Source organism: Zonotrichia leucophrys, chromosome 3 (assembly GCF_028769735.1).
Source record: "Zonotrichia leucophrys gambelii isolate GWCS_2022_RI chromosome 3, RI_Zleu_2.0, whole genome shotgun sequence".
Lineage (NCBI taxonomy): Eukaryota > Metazoa > Chordata > Aves > Passeriformes > Passerellidae > Zonotrichia > Zonotrichia leucophrys.
Window position 1 is genome coordinate 37,606,623 of NC_088172.1, and position 12,271 is coordinate 37,618,893.

The 12,271-nt window shown below is 44.8% G+C and overlaps 1 protein-coding gene across 1 annotated transcript; it reads right to left on the reverse strand.

The window, feature by feature from the left end:
- Positions 1 to 3,448: 3,448 nt before the first annotated feature.
- Positions 3,449 to 11,451, reverse strand: OSTM1 (osteoclastogenesis associated transmembrane protein 1). Its single transcript, XM_064707835.1, has 6 exons — positions 11,122 to 11,451; positions 8,224 to 8,338; positions 7,242 to 7,339; positions 6,095 to 6,259; positions 5,187 to 5,352; positions 3,449 to 4,880 (listed from the first exon to the last, which is right to left on the reverse strand). Exons 1-6 carry the CDS (start codon positions 11,449 to 11,451, stop codon positions 4,825 to 4,827), a joined length of 930 nt encoding a protein of 309 aa, XP_064563905.1. The 3' UTR covers positions 3,449 to 4,824.
- Between the last annotated feature and the right edge of the window lie 820 nt (positions 11,452 to 12,271).

Genomic DNA, 12,271 nt, shown 5'->3' on the forward strand with positions numbered 1-12,271 from the left:
TCTGACATGGCAAAACATTGCAGGAGTGTCCCTGCTGTCTTTGTGCTCAGTCAGCCCTATTCTGCTCAATCCCCTTTGCAAACAGGATGCACAGAAGTGGAAAAGCCCAAACCTAGCTCATATTTCAAGCAACAGGCTCCTTTCAAATCCGTACTCTGGAGTATCCCCATATTTCTTCCCCACAGCACCAGTTCCCTGGCACTGTCCTTGCCACAGTTCAGAGCAGATGAGGGAGGAAACCAGTTTGGAGCAGCACCAACTTTCCAGCAGAGCAGAGCATTGAAGCTGCTGCCATCACAGAAGAAGATGCTGTTCTGACAGCTCCCCAAGCCCACACCCAGTCCAGGGTACAGACCATGCCAGAACACTTGAAAGGCCAGCAAAGATGCCAGTGACCTCTTCCAAGTGCAGGTGTTTGACACACCTGATGGTGCTCACTGATCACACCACCTGTCCTCTTCCTTTCCATGTTATTTTTGTCTTAGATTAGGTTAGGATCTCCAAGATAGAAACTGCACTTCAACTCTCAGCACAACACAAGGCACATAAATCACACAGGCTGCCTCCAGGAAGTAGCAACACCCATCACAATGCTGGGAGAAGCAACACTCCAGAGAAGTCTTGCAGAATTTACTGGCTTCGCTCTTCCAATGTAACTTTTCACTCTGGCAAAGATACAGAATGCTCATCCTGCACAAGCTTAATGAAGGTCAGGCTAAAAATGCTTACATCAGTCCCAGAGGAAAAATTCACAATGAAATATGAACAAAAATTGATAAGTTACCCATACATTCTGATTAGGAGTAAAGTGATTTTGCTAATCACACAGCTTATCATTCCAGAGGAACTCTATATTCAGGGCATGAAAACTAAGGTAGAAATTAGCAAAAACACAAGATTTGACAGTACTTGATTAACTGGGCAGAAAGCCCCAGAAACAAAACATTAGGAAAGTGAAGCCATTTTGTGATTATAGCAGATATTTAATGAAGATGCAGAAAGCAGCCATTACACACACAAAGAAAAAAAAGAAAAAAAAAGAAAAAAAAAAAAAAAAAAAAAAAAAAAAGAAAAAAGAAAAAAAAGAAAAAAAAAAAAAAAAAAAAAAAAAAAAAGAAAAAAAATCACAACTGGGTTTTTTAATGTCCCTTGTTTAGTGCTAAACAGGAGTCCTCACTCACCTCAAAACAGAACAGGAGCTTTAAATAACCTTTGAACTAGGATTATTTTGACACCATCACACAATCCAGGTACCCTTCAAGAAGGCAGTTGCTTTTAACTCAGAAGCAAGTCTCTGCTGTCATCCTACTCCTCACTCCCAGTTCTGACCTGTGCAGGCCCCCCAGCCCAGAGCTCAAGCTCAGCTGCACTGCATGCAGCCGTCCCCAGCCCCACTTTGACCAAGAGGCCAGAGCTCCATTCAAGGTCCCATCTCAAGGTCCCATTCACACCCTCTTTTCTCAGCATCTTTCAACCACTTGTGCACTTTAGCAGCCTCCCCTGTGTGTGCTTACAGACCCCCCCCATGGTCTGAACCTCTGCTCCACTCATCAATGAAATCCTCTACTCCTCCCACTTGCTTTTTCCTGCGCAGATTCCCTTTCAAGCTCCTCTCCCGAGCATACAGGCAGCTAGAACGACACTGACATTGCAGCTCCCCCGCCTTCCTGGCCGTCCCTTGCAAGGGACAAGACTAAAATCTGCCTTTGCAAATCGCAGCACCGGAGCACAAGGCTCCTGCCACCAGCGAGACACCCGACTCTCTCTCTCCATGGTGAGGCACTGTGCTGCTGCTTTCCAAGCCCTGCAGCCCAGCAGCGAGCCAACACGGTGCCTGCTGAAGCTCCAAGGGGCTGCTGCAGGCCACCAAAAGCCTCCCCACCAGGTCAGCAAGGTACCCCCAGCTGCCTCACTGCTGCACACCCACCCGTGAAACCCAGGCACAGCTAACAGCAGCCTCGCATGGACTGCAGGAGGCTCGGACAGAGCTGAAACTCCACCCAACAGCAGCGGCTGTTCTCTAACTCAGCACAGCGCTGCTTTGAAAAAACCTCTCTGGTGCTGCTGTCCTGCAAACAGCATCATGAAGAATAATAAGCAGGTGCTCCTGAACACAAACCCAGAACAGGAGGAGTATAAACTACAGAGGAAGCAAGTAAGTAACCACGCTGTTCACTGCTTAGTGACAATCTTTATTCGAGCTGACTTTGCACGTTTTGGGGTTTCCTAGTAAGTATAAATAAGAATCAAAGTGCTACCCCCCACAGTAAGAAATCTTTATTTCCACCAAAAAAAAAAAAAACAACCAACCAGTATTTCAAAGTTTATGCTTTTTAATACATATAATACCAAAAAGGAAAAAAAAATTAAAAACTAGCAGCAAAAAGAATTCTATTTCTCTTTCAAAAGTCTGTTTGCTTCCACATTTCTCTAGCAAATAGAGTATAAAGAGAATTCAATCAATTTATATATGAAATAGCCTACCAAAAATATAACACTGTGTAAAGAAAGTTTACAGTAGAAAGTCGTGTGGGGGGGGGGGGAGAAGAAAAAAAAAGGAGAAGATAGTAGATTTAACATTAAAAATCTCAAGTGTAAACTTTGCTGCTGCTTTAAAATCAAAAACAACAAAAGTCACATTGAGTATTTCCGTTTGGCTTAGGAGCCAGGAAAATAAGAAAAGCTGATTTTTTTTTAAAGTGCTTAACCACCATATCCAAAAGTAATGACTTTCAGACCTACTTAACATGAATGTGCTCAAAAAGCCACCGCTTACAGTATAAAAGCTGTCATTCTGAAATGCTGCACATACAAACTGGCTTTATCTGCACGAATGAAAGATTCCTTTGAACAGCTCTCAATCATATGATGTCCCAAATCAATGTAATGCTATTAGAGCAGGCAGCTGAGTAAGTACCACAAAGTTGAAGTTTAAGAATAATAGATATAAAAAATACTTTTTTTTTCTTAAAAGGCAGCATGCCTCTCCCAGCCAAATGAAGGTACTGTTACACAAGAGAAACAGTTTTATATCGATGCTGTAAACTACCTAAAACAAAGTGACTGCTGATAGTAATTCACATGTTACACAGACAAAGATAGATACTGCTTTCTGATAAAACACAAAAAGGCAATCATATGGGTGGGACCAGTTACTAACACAGTATTTTACTTATTATTAAATGTACTACTTAATAAACTTGTTAAACTTGACTTCAAAACCAACAGCATGTCCTAACAGAAGAAAAAGAACAAATTTAAAAAAATAAAACAAATTATTTGAAGAGCTTTGGTTACACTGTTATATATTTATTTGAGCCTTAGTGCAAAGGAAAAATTCAAAATTATAGGCTCCAAAGCAAATCAAATACAATTACTTCGTGGGACATTTTGACAGACATCAGGCACAGATTCCAAAATAAATTTTTTTTTTTTTTTTTTTTTTTTTGCTGTAATGACCATTCTTTTTTACATCCAGGTTAGAAAATACATTGAAAAATTGGATCAAAGGCTCTGGCATTCATTAACCTCAGGTACAGCTATAAATAATTTAAACACGACCACTCTCCCAAATCAGAAATACAATAAACAAACTGAACAGCCACGATTGCTGCAGCCATCAAATTGTGCCCACAATTTGGTGCTGACAGCAGCACCACCCATCCCTGCAGTTATTGCACGAATTTCTCCATCCACTTTGGAGTTCTCCAAGTTGGAATTTGTTTACATCCATCTATTTTATGGGAGTAATATTTTCAAACTATTTCCTGAAAGTCACCAATTCCCAATACAGTGTATTCATGTTATTCACAACAGTTTTTGAGTAAGAGGACCCACTGGTTCACTCACTGCTAAAACAGATTACCCAGAAAAAACAACTTTTACCTGACAAAGTTTCTGTAAACACCTCTGTATTAAGCCATAGCAAGCTCTAGACCAGTAAATCCAGCATTTCCAGTGACTTGACTTTACCTCACTTCTCCTCTACAAAACAAAAAAACCACTAAAACATTAGAATGAAAAAGGAAAGGAAATGGCATAATGAACAGAGAGTGAAACCTTGTTACCCAAGCAGGTATGTAAAATTACCTTCTGAAAATGTAAGATTTGAAAAGCAACAATTTTAGTGGTTAAAGTGTGCAAAAGACTAAATATGCCACCAGTTCCAGAGAAAACAGAATACTGTAGCCATCAATAATTACTATTCAAGTCCAGCACTGGCAGTTGTGCTGCTTCTGTTGCCGTTTTAGATCCTATATATTGCCACTTTCTCTGCATATTTCATGCCTCTTTTTTAACAGATGCCAGCAGCATGACTTTTCAGTGGTACAGGAAAGATAGGAACTTTTCTGAAGGGTTCCTTCCATCCCAAGTCTGAATATTATGTGGAATTAAAAGTAATGTTTTAAGCAGAAACATAAAACATTATTTGAAATTTTGTCTGTCTATCAAAATCACCTCAAAAAGATTCAAAATCTCAGGTTTTTGTGGAACAAATATAGGAAAATACCATGCAAGGAAAGTGTAGCTATTCTACCAATGTGAAGTACAAAAGCTTAGGAACAGAAAAACACAGCTTCAGCCCAAGACTGAAAGAAAAAAACCACAGATTTTTCAAAACCAGAGTCCATACAGTGTCACACAGCCCTGCCTTGTCATGTTTGTTAATATCCTTGCTTAGAAGTCAGACAGCATTTTGTTTAACTTGTGTTGCTCTGTATCATTACACTAAACCATAATTAACTCCTCTTTTGTGCCGGCCTCATTCCAACACAATTGTACCCACTGTATACCAGCAGCAGCTCTCAGGTTTTGTTTTGCAGCTCAGCTGTATTTTTCTTGGATGTTCACAAGATTGGCATTTGACTGGATGCGCTTGGCTAGAAAGGGAAAAATTATATGAAAATTAAACACAAAGAATTCCACAAAACTAGTCTCTCCACTCCCTCTATTTATCCGACACAGACTTGCAAACAGCTTTCTGTTCACATCCAGAAACTTTAATGAAAAGATATGGCTGAAGCTCTTTCCTACCCTTCTTCAGGGGACAGCAGCAGACTAATAGTTGCTATTAGCGCCATCAGCACAGCTGCAGGCAGATCTGGCTGGGCCTCCTCTCCCACAAGAGCCAAGCAAATCCCTGGCGCCTCCCAATCCAACAGAGAAATGCCAACACCACCACTTACGCAAAATGAGTATCCGTTTCTTCTGCTTCGAGTGAAGGAAGCTACTAAGATAAAAAACAATAGGTAGGAAGAGGATAAAGGATGAAACTGCAATCACTGGGACTGTATCACTGCAGGGAAGAGAACAGTTGAAAGTCCTGCTCCAAAGCTTCCGAGTGATGTTCATCTAAAAGGAAAACAGAAGAAAAATCATGAAAGCAAGCACATGCGAACACTCAGGCCTCAAGACATGCAAGTGTTCAAGTGCCACCTCAGAAAATTGCACTTGAACAGATCTCCCCCCAAAAGCAAGCAAATAACTGGAAAAGTTGAAACAAACTATTTAGATGGAGCCAAGATTTCACACCAAAACTTTTACAAGCTTCAAAAACATAACTGTACTCAGATACACGTCGACACTGCTGCATGCCTGTTTCTCAGAGAGCTCACTGATAATCTGTGAGGACAGGGCTAATCCCATACTTTTGAGGAGCATTCCTTCAGCCCAGCCACTTTAACCCCACAATATACCAAAGCTTTCTCCAAACATATGTTGACAATGCTGAGGATGCCTAGAAACAGCAGCTGTAATAAGGAATCAATTAACACACCAGCTAGAACAATAGCAGTAAAGCCTCACATTAAAAGCCAGATTAAGAGATTTATTTTTTAAAATCCATCCCCTTCACAGTAAAAAGAAATGAAAGTGCAGCTACTCAAACTGGGATGGGTTCAGGAGATCAGCAGCTTCAGTCCCACTCCTGTAGCACTGCCCAAGGACAGGACCCCACAGGACAGCCCCACCAAGCACCTCCCACCACGGGGCACCGGCCTGCCAAAGGCACTGCCCCCTGCCCAAAGGAAAGAGAAATCCTAGTATGAAAAGCACAAATGGCTCAGATGAATAAAGTGCATTAGCAAACACTTACTGCATCTTCCACGTCAATACACAAGTGTGCAGAGTGAGCAGATTCACCACCTTGCCTGTTCAGCCTCTGCAGGTGGTTATACAGGTCATTCAATTTCGTGTAGGTTTCGTTGCAGTTTTTGCACACTTCTGTGTAGTTATTTGGTGATAGATCCATGCCTTGCCCCTGGGGTTATAAAACTCTGAATGAACTACAGTTTAAAGCATTAAAAAAAAAATTGGTTCAATTTGTTACTGCTGACATTGAGAGAGACAGATCATGCCATACCAAGCAATCATTTCCATCTGTGGCCTTCAGCACTCCATGAACACAATACAGGACACTTGAAAAGAAAACTACAATCTCTGAAGATATTTCAACCCAGTAATGGCTCTACCAGCTACCTACTGACCACTGGGTTAAGCTCTAGTTTAATCACTTGAAGTTTTCAATAAGCCAGTCCACACTGCTCCTGACCAAGGCCTATAAAGGCACATTTCTTAGAAAGCATTAATAAAGAAGCAGATAGTTTCCCCAAAGATTATCCCATGCCCATTGAAGTAAACCTATTTTACTTCTGGATGATCCTGAAATCCGTCTAGCTCATACTCCGGACTGAAACGGAGTATGCAGTTTCTTAAGCTATATAGGGCATTTTCTCTGAGGACAATTACCACATTCTTTTCACCAAGGAAGTTGTCTTTGCAATATGGCCAACCTCTAACTATGAGTAATTTTAACAGTCAAAAGAAATGCTACAAGAATTAAAGGTGCCTAGTCCTCCTGAGCTAGTCCATATTATCAAAAGGCTATTTAAAGCCTGAATTTCTACATGAAAAAGACAACAATTCTACAAAGCAAGAGCATGCAGACATGCTGGTTTTTACTATGTAATTATCAACTATTGTGAATTCAGAAATTTTGATGTGAAGTAGCATTGCAATTACAGACAAAATGAAGTCAAGGTGAGTATCAATTAGAATTAATTTCAGGCACTGAGTCTGTAAACAACTGCATTTTACCGATCATGGATTTATCTGCCTACAATTCACAAACTCAGCAGCAGTTTATTTGCCTAGTCTGCATCTGCAGTTTATTCAGCATAAATAAAATTTCGGTAGCAGTTAGAGGATTTAAGTGCTTCTCTTAAATACACAACATAAGATACCTGAAGATTATGTTCAAAACATGTCAGAGATTTATTGAATAAATCCAGGAATTCTTCAGTAGAATTTGATAATCCCTCACTGTTATTCTTTAAACAATCTGTTGAAAAGAAAGAAAAACATTGGGATATTTTAATTTCTAACAATTCCACAGCCAGCAAGCCCCAGACACTCTACTCCTGCAAAAAGAGCTCTCAGCTATAAAGGATGAGTCTAGTCAACACTGCAGTTTCCTTATCTGCCTGCCACTGATATCTCAGACCTGCTGACCTAACGCTTCCATCAAGAACACATTTCAGAATTAATTGGCCTTGATTAAGTGAAAGATGAAGACTATCATCAAGAGCTTTCTGAAGAGGGGGACTGAATTATCTTTGGACTTTGAGATAAAACAAGACATTACTTTTATTTCCCAGCCTACAAATCTGGCTTTGCCCAGCAACAGTAACAGCCATTTTGTGGAAGCAGAAGCACCAGCAGCAGAGATGAAATGGAGAGCACCCAGGAAACAGCTAGACCATGAACACAATAGTAGAAATCACAGTGTAATTATTATTCTTTAAGAAAAGAGCTGAGCTTTTTACCAGAGTTGACAGAGACTCTGGGGCTTTTCTTCTAGTCATGAGCTCAACCCTATGTTACTGCTTCCATCCATCCTACCCTACTTCAGGTGCTCTAATCAGCCAGACCTTTAAAAACAACATTATTTGAGGAATTTAGGAGTTCAGCAACAGCACCGTGAAAGCAAGCCAACATCCTAGGAAATTCTCCTGAAAGTACTAAGCACCATCAGTAGTTTTCTGACGGACTACTGCCCTCAGATTTTGGCCCTTGCAAAAGAAAACACTCTTGGAGCGGCTATAGCTCAGGATTTGTGTGTTATCTACTGGCTGCATTCAAACAAACACACACAGTTCTGATCTGTGCAAATTTCAGGGGCTACGTCACCACAGTAGCATGAGAGCTACAGAATGAGTCACGTACTTGCGCAGTTGGCTGCCTCCCAGGTTTCATTGAAGAACTCCGAAAGGGTCACAACTATCTGCAGCCTGTCTGAGGTCAAGATGCTTTTGGCACAATTGTGGCTCTCAGAGGAATTCTAGAAATAAAAGGAAACAAAAAAGGAAGTGAAGAAGTGTTAAAAATACAAAAGGGGAATTTTTGAAATGTATTTTACACAAGCACATCTAAAACAATCACAACACATCACATGGATATTTCTGGAAAAGGCAGAGCAGAAGTGATGGAACAAAAGTCTTTTGATTCTCCAATTCATACTGTGAGCAACACAGCTTAGAGCACACAATCTCTGCAGGTCTATAGGGCCACATGCAAGTCAGTCAAAAAAATATGGCAAAAAAATATGGCAAAAAGAAAAGAAAAGAAAAACCAAGCACACAGCCAGGACCTTCTCTGCCAGGTGGCTCACGTTCATCCATTCCTGGGCCATGGCCCAGGGGCCAGCTCAAGGCATGTGCAGTCAGAGAAGAGGACGGGGTCATTCTCATTAGACAAAAGGAACAGTTGAGGGAGCTGAACCAATGGACTGGTCTCAAACAAACCAAACCCAAACAGAAACAGCCTCCAAAACTGCTGCACCAATGTACTCTATGAGCAGCAAACTTCCCCCAGTGCAGCATCACCAGGAACAGAGCCCTCTGTGGAGCAGTGCCTGTGTTCACTCACCCAAGCACGTGCCCAGGCCAAGCTCTCACCTCCCCAGACAGCTACCAAGCTCATCTGTCTCAGTGAGCCATTCAATCCACCTCCATCCTCAAGGCAGGCTCTGCCACAACTCTTACCACTACTTACTCTCTGGACCAAGATCATAAAAAACACACAGCGACTGTAAAAGCAGTTGCAGAACAAACAGGAAACATTCTGACCAGAATTCAGATACAGAACCATGACCTCCAGTCAGCTGACTCCTGTGCTCTAGCTCCTGCTGTCTGGCTGCTAAATTGACTTAAGCACTTCTCAAAATTGCCAAAGCTGTCAAAAGCCTCTTTGATAAGTGATGTGGGGCACAGAAAAAAATAATCTCTTTAATGAGAAACTTGTTCCTTACAGTGCTTCACAAGAGATCCAGTTTCTGCCCCACTTAGTTAAAATGGGGAGGGGAGGTTAAATAAGAACTTTCCCTGGAGGCTCAATTGCAGAAGTCAAATATTGCCACATCTGGTAACTCCCACACTTGGCCGCTTTCATTTCTACTAAATTACAGACATGCAAGAATGTTGTTTATGCAGGAAACTGGTTGCTTCACAAAGACTATGAGGCTTCCTCGCCACCTGGGCTCACAAGCAGGAAAAAGCACTTCACCAAAACTCAATCACATAGACCTAAATCATTCCTTAAATAAAGTTTGCCTAATTGATTTTTTAATTAGCCTGGTGAGGAGGATTTTATATTTCAGAGCTGTCCAAAACTCCAACTGGCTGCTCCTGTCACACTGCACTCTTAACCACTGTTAAGACAGAAACATCAGACACCTGATTAAGTAATTGTAATCAGGGACTGAGGTTGCAAGAGGCCAGCTCCTTTATTCACCTAGTTAGTTAATCCACACACAGAAGGAAAGCCAACAGAAGTGCCTTCCACACCACAGAGCGGACAAGTCCTCCCAGACTGCTAGCACTCAAACACAGAAGCTGCAATGAGTTCATACATATTCTAAGTACCGCAATACATCTGGCTACTTAATCCTAGCCAAAATATCATGGTAGAAGTCCCCAAGAGAATTACACATTCAATTTCTCACTTTCACACCATCTAGTCACTGATGTGAAACAGCTTCCATAAAAGAAACAAACAGACCGCAAGTTTGCAAACTAAATCAAGAGACCACTGGCTACATATTTGCCCTGGGGAGGACAATTACCAAAGGAATATGCATGCACTCTTGCAATATAAGCACTGGGGTGTTGAGGGGAAATAGGAAATCAAGCCAAAACTACCCAAAAGCAGCACTGATACTTCTCTAATGACAGGAAACTGCGCACTGAAATGGTTCACAGGCCACTGTGGCACCTATTTATCACCTGGGCTTAAAGAGCAACAGATTTTTTTCATCAATGGCAATTCTAAATCTTGGAATTCAGAAATCCCAAGACTGAAAGTATGATCCAGGGTACATGCTTCTATAAACTTGCTCTCTGTCTGTTCTCTTACCAGGGCACCCACTTTTAGCCATCATCACAGAACAAAGGCCCTTTGGTCTGATTCACTAATGTCATCCTCACATTATCCAAGGAACTAACTTTTACAACTGGATCAACTCCATGGAGGATGTGAACAGAAGACCCAGCTTCAGTCAAAGTTCTCCCAGCAGTAAGGCGCAGTGACCCTGCCAGTGCTCATGCTTTCTACACACTCTCCCATCAGCTCTGGAAGCAAGAACACCGTGACACGACTCCTCACAAGACGATGTGTCCCACTCGCCGCAGCTTCACAGACCACCAATTTTCCGGGAAGTGCCAGGCAGCCGAGCTCCAGCAGCGTTTCCCATTAGTGCTCACAGAACCTGCGAGCCAGGGCACTGCTCCATCAGCAAGAACAGCTCAAGTTTTTCCACTCGCACGTCTTTCTCCGCAGGTGGAGCCGCGTGCCCCGAGCCACGCCGGGGGCGGGCGGCACGGACCGTGCCACAGCACAGCAGCAGGAGGGGCCGGCTCTGGCACCAGCGCTGCCCCAACACCCCCAGCCTCTGCCGAGCTGCCCTGCACACACCCCAGCGAGGCTCTCAGCCTGCCTTCCCGGGGATCCCACCCGACGTGCTCCGGCACCCAACTCACAGGCCTGGAAGCCTCAAGGAGAGGGGCCAGGGCCCCCAGCCCGCCCCGGCAGCCACGCACCCTCCCCCGCCCGGCCCCACGGACGCACCCCGACGGCGCGGGCGATGCTGCCGTACTGTGCGAGCAGGCGGCGGTAGGGGCCGTGGCAGCCCTGGCACAGCCGCACCGGGCGGGCGCGCTGGCCCAGGCAGCCCGTCAGCGCCGCGCTGCCCTCCGCGAAGGCGGCCAGCAGGCTGCGGCACTCGGGTTCCAGCTCGGGCAGGTCGCCGGGCAGCCCCGCGCTCCACAGCTCCTCCGCCAGCTCCTGCGCCAGCTCCAGCGCCGGGGTCTGGCGCGGCCCCGCGGCGGCGGCGAGGCCGAGCAGGGCGAGCGCCAGCGCCGGCAGCAGCGCCCGGCACAGAGACCGCGGCGGCGCCATGGCGGCCGCGCCGAGGAACCGGAAGCGCCGCGCCGGGAAAGAGCCGGCCCTCGCCCCGGGGCGCAGCCGCTGATTGGCCGATGACAGGAGGGGGCGGGGAGAGGGGCGGAGAAAGGGGCGGGGTGGACACGGGAGGTCTCGAGGGGCGGGAGTCCATCCCGGGGACTTACTTATCCCCGAGGGCCAGCCCGGAGTCCCATCCCGGGGTATCATCCCAGGACCGGGCGCTGGTGTGTCCCCAAGGCCGGGAGAGTGTGCGAGCTGTGCTTGTGCCCGCGGCATGGACCTGCCTCGGACGCATCCTGCCCCGCGGTTTCTGTGCCGTGCCTTTCATCCAGGTGCTCTCTTCACCCGAGAAGGGATTTTAAGAGTATCTGTCGTGTGGGAAGTGACTTTAAAATATGCTCAAACACAGCAACAATTTTAGAGGAAAAAATCCCCCAAAAAGAGAGAAAGAAATTATGATGGAGAAATAAACAGCAACTTCCTGCAAACGAAATATTTCCCGCGGTTTACCTGAAGCTGGAGACCTTCCTTGGTACCTGGCTCCAAACTTCCCTATGGCAGACTCCGAATGAAACCACAGGCACCAAAGGAAAACGCTTCTCGGAGCGGGAGCGGTGAGCAGAGCAGCGGGCAGCCCCTCCCGGGGATGAGGTGCCGGGCTATCCCACAGCTCTGCCTGGCGGGACCTGACCCCGTGCCCGCTCCTTCTCATCCTCTTCCATGGGTTGCTCCCCGAGGCTGGGGTTTGTAGCGCTTTGGTAAGACACACATCACAGAGATGAAGGGGAGCCCTGCAATTCCATAGCATGGTGCC